This window comes from Malaya genurostris, chromosome 1, assembly GCF_030247185.1.
Source record: "Malaya genurostris strain Urasoe2022 chromosome 1, Malgen_1.1, whole genome shotgun sequence".
In the NCBI taxonomy this organism is placed as follows: Eukaryota; Metazoa; Arthropoda; class Insecta; order Diptera; family Culicidae; genus Malaya; species Malaya genurostris.
Window position 1 is genome coordinate 43,667,679 of NC_080570.1, and position 13,042 is coordinate 43,680,720.

Here is a 13,042-nt window from a genome sequence, read left to right on the forward strand (position 1 = left end):
GAAATTAATATAATATCAGAACAACAAAGTTTTTTCAAGTGTGTTAACCTTTTTTTTTCATTCTGATAACAATGCCGATGAACAAAGCCAATTTCTGAGCTTTGATAGTGTTCTGGATGATTTGGTACTATTTCAATATTGATAGCAATAAATTTTACTGCCGTCATGCATGAATGACTATCTCCGTGGGAATTGTGTTGAATGTTCATCAGATGACACTTTCATAGGTACCGGCATTATCGTTATTCATATTGTCATTATTGACCTACATTTATTGTTTCGCAAAACACAACAAAAGAGTGGAACCAGGTTTCTATTATTTAGTTATCAGCAACGATAAACTAACTCAGTTTCGATTTTGGCTCAAGGAAAGTCCTGAAAATCGGGTTAGATGTAGTCTAACAAAACAATTTTTCAAATATTTCAAGCTTTACATAACATTGTGTTTACTTCATATGAGGCAAGAACATAAAATAATAATCAACAGAAATGATATAGCAGAAGATCGTTTTGAAAATAAAAATCAAAAACGAAAAGAGTAGTGCACAGCATAAACGGTACAGTGTAAATTGGAACGGGACAGCCAATCATGTTACTACGACTTCCCATAGGTTTGATTATAATTAAAACAATTCATGATTTAATACAATCGACTATGATTTATTCAACAGTTGTTTTGAGTAAATGTAGGCTAATTTCCGCGGTACGCGGTACGCACTTCTGTCGAACCTAGTAACTAGTGCCAATCATGATAAATAAATAATTTAATAGATATATAATAAATATGCTTTGTTATTACTAACACTGAACACTTTCGCTAGAATTAAAATTAAACTATTCCAAGGGGGCTGGCACAACGCATTAAGTATGACGTAATCCTTTCTCGCGGCCTAGCTTGGTTTAGTTCCCTGCCCTGCTACATACGGTCCGAGAGTTTTCATGACCCGAGAGACGATTGACCAAACGGTTAGAACCTCTATTATTGAAACAAAAACACTATTTTGGGTATTATTTTGTACGTGGAACGGTCATGGAGACTAGAAATAGAATCGAATGAAATGTTTCGGAAGTCTTTTAACATTTCATCGAATAAAGGATTAGAGTGTAAGAGAAATAGCATTTGCGAGAAACAATATTTCAGTATCCTAAAACGCGACACTACTTGAGTGGAAAAAAATAGAGGATTGACTTTGATGATGCTAGAAAAGTAATTGTTTCCTGGTCATCCGGGAATTCGCTCATCTCCCTAAAACAACATAAATTTATGCTAAGTTATTTCCGAAATACACTGCAAACTCTAGTGAGGCAGCTAGATTTTGTGACTGTCGATGGCGTCCAGAAAACTGTAACCACTGTAGGCCCTATTCGTAGCCCAGTCCTTGTTGTAGGCGTTGTACGGAGATGCTGAATAGGAGGGATACGATCCATACGAAGCGTACGATAATTCTGTGAAAATAAAAGACATTAATCACCTGCTAACAGGTTCCAGCGGGAAAACCTAGCTCACCTGGTGCCGATTCGCTGGCTATATGCGAGTGGGAGTGTATAACATGCGGCTGAATGCGGCAAATATTGCTGTTGCGGAAGTAATTGAATATGAACAAACCACCGGCGATGAGCAGGATCTGGATAAGGCCAACTCCAAGCAGGATGGGTTTCAGTAGCAGCTTCATGTGCACTAGCTTCAGCAACAGTGCCAGCGGTAGAATCATCGACCACCTTCTCTTCTTCTTACCGCGTCCATCAAAATCTTCGCCATCGTCTAGAAACCGAGCGCCACTGTCCGCACCTGCTCCCAAACGGACGCCGTGCGAGGCGATAAAGGTGTTCAGCGAACGTTGCATGAATTTAGTGGCTTTCAGCATCTCGTTGTCGTACGCTGAAAGCAAACGAATTGTTAATAAACTAATAACGTTTTCGAACATTTTTCAATCTAAATTAAGTTCATTTCAAAGCAGTACAAAGTAGCGGCCGCCAGAGTGGATATACGAAGAATGACGATATATCATCCGCAATGTTGGTAACAACTCAGCAAATTTCATCCGAAATGTTATAAATTCGCCAAGGTTTATATTAAATCCGACAGTTCGTTCGAAATGTCACTATCGAACAATGTTTCTTCCAATAAAACTGCTGTTGTCATATTCTATTAAAGGTTCTGACCAAATCTTGATGTGGTTAAGGAGTGTATCGAAAATAAGCTATCCACAAATTTTTTTTTTCGAATTATGATAAAAAACGATATTTTATTCAAACTAAAAATTGATCCTTTATTGTACGAGGTTAAACTTGAGCATAATGAAAACCGGATGAAATTTAAGTTATTCCTTCACGAAATTTCGAGCTTTTGATCGAACGCTCTTCATCAAGTTCCGGATAAGTGTTGCATCCAGTGTTGGTGATTGCCGAAAATTTGACAGAAGCTGCTATATTGCTATCTATATTGTATACAACATTTTCAATCCGGTAGAAGATGCTACAAGAACTCGAGTCTCTCAATGCATTAACCGTGAGAAAATTTTGCTACATTTCTTCGCTCCACTTCATACTCTGAGTATTTCACGTCCTTAAAAAAAATTACAGTCTGATAATGATCGTTGCTGTGCGTGGAATTTCCCAAGAGAGAATCGCAAGTCGAAAATTATCGCAGAAAATCGAATCGATGATTCAACTTGATGATTCTCATACTAGGTTGCAATATTTTAAAACCCTTGTGTGTAGCATTCACAGACATTTTCATAGACACAACTTATACAAAGGTTATATGCACATAGTTAGAATAAGCGGCAATAGTAAAATGATTCTATCGCAATTATCAACTGCCTGTATAGAATCGGACGAAACGAGAATAAGCGACCGTTTGTTGCTTCAGAGAGGATCCCCACAGCAGCGTGCTAACCTTTGATTCTCAGAAATGTCATCGAGAGAAATTCGCTCTCGCACTGGTGTCGATTCTATGTTAAATGAGCCATGCCGGGTTTCTGTTGTTGCGATGATATCCGTCTCTCCTCGATAGCACTGATTCAATCGTGTGAAGAGTTGCCAGTGAGCGTTTTTTGATACGATAAAAGCCATCCTTGGTTGCATCGCATATTTTGGACGCTTCAGCTCATTTTTTTTTTTAAATCCTGCATGTTCCCCCGCTGCCTTACCAGTCTTCTTGAAGACCCTCTTCACGATTGCCCAGTAACGTCCCACGGGTCGAAGCCGAGGGCAATTTGGTGGAATTATTTTTTTCTCAACGAAATTTATACCCTTTTCCGCAAGCCAATTGAGAGTGATTTTGGCATAGTAAGCCGACGCTAAATCCGGCCAAAACAGTGGATGTGTACTATGCTTCTCATATAAAGGCAGCAATCTCAGATCGATAGATTTCTGCATTCATAGTTCCGGTAGTGTAAAAAATGGTTGACTTCAAACCACAGGAACATATTGCTTGCCATGCCAGTACCTTTCGACCGAATTTTTCCACTTGACTCGACCTGTCCGCATCGTTCACATCCTCCCCATCGATGACAGTAAAGTATAGTGGACCTGGAAAGGTTTTTGAATCCTACTTTACATAAGTCTCATCGTCCATCAAAACGCATGCCTCCGGACACTGCAAAAGACGCGAATACAATTTCCGGACCCTTGTTGCTGCTTGCTTCTTCTGTTCTACACTTTGTTTCGAGATTTTCTGCTTCTTGTAGGTCTTCAGGTGATTTCGCGTCTTGATACGTTGGATCAATCCGACACTCGTTCCTGCCTTTTTTGGCCAAATCACGTATTGACATTGATTTGTTCTTCATGGTTAGAGATACCATTTTCTGGTCCAGTTTCGGGTTGAAAGAACCGGGTTTTCTGCCTTTTCCTGGTAGCTCATCCAAAGAATAGTGTTCCCCAAACTTATTAATGATGGTCTTAACACTAGGGAACACTGGTATGATGAATTCCAAACCGCTTCGCCAACTTTCGCATAGTAATACCTATAGTTCCAATACGCGACATTTCAACCGCACAAACAAGTAAACAAACGAAAGCTGACAGCCAAACGCACAACATTGTCACAAATACATGCGTACAACACAAATGTATGTGGATCGCTTATTTTCGATACACTCCTTACTCAAGATTACAATGCCCCATACAATCCATCGAAAAATATTGGATCAGTAATTGTGAACCATTGAACTTAATAATAATGCTTTTCTATAGACCCTTTGTTGGTAAGAGCGGATAAAAATTTAAAAAAAACGACAAAATACCATGACAACAATAATGGTTTGGAAAGAAATAAACCTATGTAAATAACGCACAAGATATTTTGCAACAACCAGCCACTTTAATACACTATTAATAATTAAAATGAATTATTACTCTCATTTTTCAAGATCCACATGATGTGTTGCATTAACTAGTATAAACTTCAGAATGAAACACGAAAAAGATAAGTTTCATTATTGTAGGTACTTTCGACACCGGAATCCGAGAACTGGTATAATCTATAACGGTTTGTATGGTCATCAACTAACATGACGTACAAACTCCACTAGTTTTTATTCATTTTTTGAAGATTTTAAACGATTTTTACATCGTACTCTAAACTACGATGTAAATTGTTGTTGTAACCAAAAATATGCAGTAATTTTTGGTACGACCTATCATTTTACCTTAAGATTGGAAATATCGGTTCTGCAATCACTGGAAAAAAATGAGTAAGATCCAGCACCTCTTTCACGTATTAATGAGCCCGGGGGCAAGATTAGAATGTGCCTTTTTGGACAAAAAATGTAAGAAGTCCTCAATACCAAGAAAACCCGTGAACAAACGCTAAGTGAATGAAGAATAAAACTGGGTTTAAAAGCAGTAAGAATGTAAAAGGGAATCCTTTCTATATGAGGATACTATAATTACATATTGATAGAAACTATAATAATATTACTATAAATCATTATTGTACTTTGGAACGCAAGCATCTTTTGATGAATTGAAGTATATATTTTATTTAAGACGTCTTTGACTTCCCTTATATTTAGCAACACTGCCTAAGAACCAAATAGGAGCTGATAGTAGTAAAGTAGTAAAGAATGAATGTTATATTGGGCAACGAACGAAATGGGTAAGTCGATGCCTTTCACACAGCCCACTTGGGTTCGCTTCCCAACCCCGCACATAGGGTCGGACAGTTTTTGTGGCCCGAAGAGGCGAATGACCTTTAGGTTAAAAACTCTTTAACCTTAAAACCTCCATAAACATCTCTTCGGTAACACTCGCGGAAGTATCAACCATAATACGTTTGAACTTGATCATTGAACCCCCACTGAAACAACAAAAATGCGGATAGAAAAAGTGCTAATTGTCGGTTACGTTCAGGAATCAGAACAAATTGGCTCAAATAGCACGTTCCCCTTGATATTTGGAGATTTGTGCCTTGCCATCAATTTGTTTTTAGCATCATTTTCCCGATATATAAGAGGGAGGGATTGAAGGGAAATGGTAAGGTTTGGACTAGATGGGGAAATGACGACACCAAAACACAAAAAGCAGAAGTAAATTCTACACACCTAAGGGATGCTGAACAATCTGCTGGGGATCACATTTAGTGAAAGCAGAAGTAAATTCTTAGTGAGGTCCCGACCAGTCTGCTGTAAAACCTATTTAGGTTTGTTACTATGTGCGTTTTTTTCTCATGACCGATACGTACATAGATTTTCTGAAAACCATAGTTCAGACGAAGTTTTATTTTCTCGAGAAGGCTCATGGAGTCAACGTCGATACTGCAGAAAAACATACGTTTTCCCACAGTAATTGTAGGTTACGTTACTCATACGATTATAAATTACAATTCGGAACAAAAAGTGTAATCTTCCGCATGAAAATCGGGGACTTAAAAAAACATAATAGTGCGTGAGAAAAGGACGATGTGTCGGTTACCTCACTTATATTATTATATCTCCGGAACCAGAAGTGAAACCCATTTATTCTTCGAACTTGATCTACAAAACGGGATTCATGCCTAAGTTTTCTACTTCCACAAATTAAAAACCTATACTTCCTTTATCATGCGTTCCTTACAAGCACGACTACAAGTAGATTCTACCCCGGTAACTAATAAGCATTATGACAGCAAATAATCGCTAATTGGTATTTAAATCGCACTTAAGACTGAATTGAGGCCGACTTTGGCAAAATATACGGCAACTCATAGATAATGCTTATTTATGACTGGCGTACATTATGAAAGCTGATTTCTGATTGATTTACAACAGAAGAGCTTTCAGATTATAGATATATAGCTATAAGCGTTTTTGGTGCTCATAAAAGGCTATTTTAATGACATTATTAGTGCTAACTGGTTACCTGGGTATATACACCAATTTCTGTGCTGGGAATTTACGGATCATTTTTGAGCTGGCTAACCCGGGTTGACGGTTCAATGCATAGGGCGCTGGTCTTACAAACCAGTTGTCGTATGTTCGAGCCCCGACCTGGAAGGATTCGTAGTGTCAGTAGAATCGTAGCACCAGCCATGCACTGATTCTATACACTCTGAATCGGTTGCGAAGTCTGTTGAAACAGAAGGTCAAATTCCACTACAGGAATGTAATACCAAGGCTTTGCTTTGAACTGGCTTCAATCATATTTAACTGGTCGTAAAATGATAGTGAAAGCAGGGGCTGTACAACCTCATCATTTGTTTTCATCTCTGGATTTCCTCAAGGATGTAACCTTGGGCCGTTTATATTTTTACTCTATCTCAACGAACTAGATTTTTCGACCAAAAGTATGAAACTAGCGTACGCGGATGACTTTAAAATACTGCATATAATCAAATCTGCAGCAGACTCAGATTTCCCACAAGAACACTTGAATAATTTAACTAATTGGTGTAACACTACCAGAATAGTTTGTTTCTACATGCTCCGTCATCTCTGTACTGTAAACTCAAGCTCAGCTATAATATTTCACAAACTGTTCTCGAACGCGCATCGTCTGTGAAGGACCTGAGTATTCTCCTGTATTTCAAGTTAAATTTTGAGGAGCACGTAGAGTTTACTATCTCCAAAGCCTCTAAGCTATTAGGAAGCATTTTCCGCGTTACTGAAGAATGCTCTTTCTTCGGATTGTTTATGCTAGAACTAATTACGAGTATACCGGGCCCATTGCTAACATGTGCCGCATACTGTTCTAATAGTTTCGGCTTTCATTGATCACCTAATGTTATCAAGAAATCATTCCTCAGATTACTTTTTTGGTTACTATAGAAGCACCGGGTTTGAGGAAAATGTATCATTTGGATGATTGTACGATGTTGATGCAAATGGTAAGGAGGTTTTATGGTTTTACAGAAACTAACTCCAATGGGCTTTTCCCAGCTCTAAATAAATAAGTCAATAGTAGCTTTCAAACTAGTCAGAGCTTGTTGAAATCGGTTCAGCCATTCTCGAGAGAATCGAACAAAAAAAGACTCCGATCGACAGTCAGTTTTCCAGCTGATTCACATCCTTTCTGTAAATAAAGGCAAAAAGATACACTAGCACTAGTTGTCTTTTGCGACAGGGAAACAGGAGTATATAAGATATATTCTTGTTGTAAGTATTTATTTACACTTTTCTTCTTAAATTTAATAAACAGCGAATGATTTTTGTGTGCATTTTTCTTTAAATCAATGCAACTTCACATCATTGTAACCGTTACTTCTGCAATAATAATGTCCACGATGAATTTGTAGGACACCAAATGGGTAACCTAAGAAATTATACACGGAATAAAAAGTTGAGCGCTTCTTCAAGAAATACAATGTTTCATTTTTTTCGCAAATTTTTTTTCCAGACGTTTACGTGCGTTATCAACATACAAAATCAATTTGGTGAATGTAACCGAATAAACACTAGAATATAATTCTACAGATTTAAAGCTAAAAATTTTAGCATTGTAAACCTTCCTCCTGCAAATAACCGTTTCTCGATATATATGAATATGTAACTACAATTTTTAGTTTAATTTAAAAAATAAAACGTATCTTCAAGTTTTTGTGACATTTTCACTCCAAGCAAGTAATGAAAAACATGTTAATTTCATGTTAATTTATCAGTGTCTTTTTTTTAAATGGAGAAATTGGGCCTGAAAGGGAAAACAATTTAATGATTTTTGCAGAAATTTAAGTTTTCGCAACTATCTCTCATCTTAGTACATTGAATTCCATGTTTAATTATCTACAAGAAGAGAGAATAGTACGTGCGAATTTATTACCGACTATTTTCCACAAAAAGTTTCGCGAATGTCTTAAATTGATTTGGTTGTAAACTCTTTATTTACAAAACAGCACAAAACAAACTAACACCAAATGTTGCTTTGCGTTAACAGCTTATGTTGAACAGCTAACGCCAAAAAATGGTTCAACGGATCTTAGACGAAACGAAAGGAGAAAAAGTTTATTTTTACCCCCAAATTTATGCTAGGCGCACAAAATCATTTTTAATATGTTTACGTTTGGTCTTTGATTGATCCGTGCATAGCAGTTCAAATTGAACTGCCTAATGCTAAACTCGGAAGTTCAGTTCGAACCGCTAAGCAGACGTGAAGTTAATGCTATTTGCAAAACACGTTGCTATTACACACGAAATGTAATGTCTAAACTGACGTTACGGACGAAACAAGTTTTGGCCTGGTGGTCGTACAGGTTGTGGTAATTTGAAAGGGAAAAAGTTTTTTTTTACCCTCAAATTTACTGGGTATGTGTAGCCAAACTGGACTGGTGAATTTTGAACCCCTAGATTATGTCGAATGTTGGTTTGAATAAAAAGTTTAAAATAGAAATATTTCGAAAAGCATTCAAATCTGCTTCAATTTTATTTCTTCGATAAATTTTCTAGTTCTTGTAAAACCCGTTCAACTTGTTATAATATATAGTATTTTGTACTTTTTGATTGATTTCGTACAACTTCTTCTTCGACACCTTTGGAAAAGTCAGTCTTGAGTCGAATTATTCTCCCCAAAAATGCAAAATAAACAATTTACTGTGTTGAAGACGTGTATCAAGTTTTATTTAAATCAGTCCGATGACTTATTACCCATTGCTCCATTGCTGTACTCGTACAGCAAGCAGCACTCTCTTTTGTATTTAAATTTTTGTTGCATTATAAAAATTGATGATATTTTAGGTGAAACTTAAATAGAGTATAATGTTTACATGTGCAAAGTTTTATCACAATATGCAATGTGGTTATCGAAATGGCTTCCAAGCAAGAAGCTCGTTAACACAAAATTATGAGCACGGTTGTGAAAAATTCAGTCCTAGAAGCGGATCGTATTACAGTTGTAAATCTACAATTCACTAGTGAAATCATTCATGAAGATCCAAATGAACAACCGGCACCATCGGAGGTCAAATATATAAGGAATAATAGCTCCAGAAGTGCCTGTTGCCCTTACTTCGGTCCCACTAAGGTGACACTCTGTTTGGGTCAGATTTGGCATCGTGCCGTTAAGTGGAACGGGTGATGGAGTGGTACGCAGCCAAGTTGGTTTTGTGTCGAAAGGGGTAAATTCAGCAAGCTCGTCAGAATTTCGTCCTATACAAAAATTCTGGTCGCTTATGAAGAGCAAGTTTCGAAAAACAAGATAGATCTTCAAAAACGACAAGAGATTGAAGAAAGACTAGACGAAAGTGTGTACGAAAGATGGCGCAAGTGTTAGGATATTGAATAAACTAACTTAGCACATATGTGTTTGATTATTCCCAGAGAGTTTGAAAAATATCCGCCTCAAAATGAATTTGTTTATCTATTATTTTAATTACTAAACCAAGTCCATCGGACTAGGTTAGTTTAAATCGACTAACAGAGAGGGAAACCCAATTGACGTATAGCTGTTGAAACGATTTGTGACCGATGACCATCGAACATCAGTTCAGTATCCAACTGTACTCCAAGATCACATACTTGATCCACTCTTGAGATAATTGTACCATCAATGTTACGGTCAAATATGACTTCAAATCATCCACGTGGACTAATTTACGTACAGCTCCCGAAAGCAAAGCCATATCGTTGAAGAACAATACTAATGGCAAGGGTCCTGAGTTACTACCTTGTGGGACATCTGACATTTATTCGAAAGCTCGAATGATGTACTGTGGTCTATTTTTACACGTAATTTTCTATCGGAAAGATATGAGTTGCAATGAGAATCCAAGGCAAGAAAATTTGCAAACAAGTATGATTCATTTTGTCAAAATCAGCTTTTCGTTCGGTATAAAAAATATCAATTTGCTGTATTATCCGAATAAGCTCCTAGTAAGGTTGCGTAGCCGTTCTGTTAAAATGAATATTTTGTTTAAATGACATTAATGTCAGTGTCCATGTTATATGAGCCAATAATGTACATACGACAAAAGTTGTGAATTGGAAAATTATCTACATAAATCGCGTCATATATTCCCAACTACAGAAAATTCCAAAATATTCATGAATCTCAATCCCGGAAGACCTCTGCTTCCAATTCTAGTTTCCTCTTTAGGTTTCTTAGGAACTGTCACAATCACATCAAAGCAAAGTCTTGGCATTACATTCCTTTTGTGGAATTTGGAATTTTTGTTTCAACAGACTTCGCAGCCGATTCTTAGTGTACAGAATCATTGCATGGCTAGTACTGACACTGAGAATCCTTCCAGATCGGGACTCGAACATACGACAACTGCCTTGTAAGACCAGCGTCCAATGCATTGAACCGCCAACCCGGGCCGAAAATCAAATGTCAAAATCACATGGTATCCATAGATAAATAATAAAATAAGTAAGAATACACTGAGGTCTCTTTTTACGCGGGGGATACGTACTGCGCAGAAAAACCGCGTGACTTAGGAATTTCATATTTTTGAAAAAAAATCGACTTCGGGAATTAAAAAATTTTTGAGAGTTTCGAAATCAAATATATTTTTTGATGCGAAATATTTTAGAAATGCATGAAACGTGAAGAAATGACGCAATCTAAGAAAAAAATTAGAAAATTACGACTGGGATTTTTGGAAAATAAAGGAAATTTTTGGGAAAATAACTATTTTAGACCACGTAACATCGGAAATCTGCGCAGAAAAAAATTTGATGCCAAATATCTTAGAAATGCAAGAAACGTCCAGATCTGATGTAATATCAAAATCTTGTTTGGAAAATATCGACTTTGGGACAAACAAATTTTAAGATTTCGTGAATCGTTTTTTTTATGCCAAATGTCTTAGAACGTAGCGTCTCGTGTAGTCTCGAAAAAAAATTAAAAACAAACAACTAAGTTTTTGGAAAAAAAATTGGGAAATTTTTGGAAAAAAATCTTTTTTAGACTTCGGAAATCCGCGTAGAACAAAACGCAAAATTAAAGAATTTTTTTACGTCAAATGTCTTAGAAATGCATGAAAGATCTGGTGTAATCTGAAAAAAACGACTTAGGACTTTGAGAATTTGAAACCACGTAAAAGAAATATTTTATTGAAAAAAAATTGACTTTGGGAAATTTTGAGATTTCCGAAACTACTAATCGTTGGAAAGCAGCACTACGATCTAATTTAATTACCAAAAAATACAATAACTCATAGACGAACGAAAGTAAATACGATAGCAAACAGAATATCCAAAATTTCATCCACTTGAGCTCAAGTTGAACTGCACCAATGAATCAGTCAATCGTTCCCGCTGCCGCTTCCCAATTTTACTACCCCACAAAAAGAAAACTCACGCGAAATCTGCCGCGCCTCCGGAAATACATCGTCCTCCTGTGGTTCGTTCAGCCGCACCAGCTTTACTCCGTTTCCACCTTCATAAGCATGCTTTTCCGCCAGCAGCCAGTCCATTCGACCCGATGCGAATGACCAAATGTAGCGAGAAATTCGGTACTTGAAGCACGAAATCAATCGCTTCGATTTATAGCACTCCGATTGCGTCGTTAACACATAGTCATCCAATTTATTCGACGAACTAGTACTGGCTCCTCCACTATCATCGGCTCCGGTTACCGTGACGGTGGTCACCACCAGCAACAGTAGAATCATTCTAACACACGTGCCACAGTCCCTGCTGGATATCATTCTTGTTTTCAGGTTGAGGTTTTGGCTTGTTATCTACTGTCCTTGGAGTAAATTTCCCGCAAACTGCTGTTGCTCGAGCACAAAGGATTAACTTCACTTTCTGTGGTTTTATCACTCAAGTCACTCTCAGGATCAGGCCAGGGGACACGACTAACAAAATCTAAAATGTTTGCGCTTCCATTAGGGTCTTCATCAACACAAACTCCTAGGTTGAATGCATGGTAACACTTTAATCCACCACTAAGTTCTAATCTGGCACAATGATACTAGTCTGCAGGCTCGTTGGCACACACCCAGCTTATCAGTGTTCACATACTTTGTGTGACTCATCGGATCAGTGTCCATGGCTTTTATACAACTATCATCTCCACCATGCAGCCGACATCGAGCCCGCCCAAGGCCAACCGAACGACAACCGACTTGTCCGGTGCTACTGACTTTTCTATTCATTCCAGGTCGTTCCGCTGCATCTAATCTACATGCATTAGCGCCACCCGGTCCGCGTGCATGATTAGTACCTCTTCAAACTAATTAGTCTACCAAAGCATCCAAAGGAGATATTAAACATCAATGCAATGGCAGCCCTATCAATTGCAGATCGTCGCGAAATGGAATGATAACAGCTCCGTGTCGGGTCGACTAATAACTCCTGCGTGGCGGTAGAGAAATAAAAAAACAACAGTTTTCTGCGTGGGCTCATTAAAACGATGTTTATCACATCATCATTCGGTTTCACTATCAATGAAATGCTGCCAGAGTAACCGATTCCGGTTGTAATCTTATCGCCCTTATATGGGCCATTGATGGCCAATATCATTGGCAAACGTTGAAGAAATGGCAAAATGCTGAATGGCTCATTGAGGGAAACATAACAACATAGAGAAGTATGCACATCCTGGCACAAGTATCACATATAAATCCTTTTCTTTTTTTTTTAACTAGACTGGCAGATAAAACAGGAAACAACATATCCGTCGTAAG

The 13,042-nt window shown here is 37.6% G+C and overlaps 1 protein-coding gene across 1 annotated transcript; it reads right to left on the reverse strand.

Moving 5' to 3' along the window:
* Positions 1–719: 719 nt before the first annotated feature.
* On the reverse strand, positions 720–12,363 carry LOC131435794 (uncharacterized). The gene is made up of 3 exons (XM_058604037.1): positions 11,713–12,363; positions 1,508–1,879; positions 720–1,446 (listed from the first exon to the last, which is right to left on the reverse strand). The coding sequence occupies exons 1-3, from the start codon at positions 12,059–12,061 to the stop codon at positions 1,310–1,312; spliced, it is 858 nt and encodes a 285-aa protein (XP_058460020.1). The 5' UTR covers positions 12,062–12,363; the 3' UTR covers positions 720–1,309.
* Between the last annotated feature and the right edge of the window lie 679 nt (positions 12,364–13,042).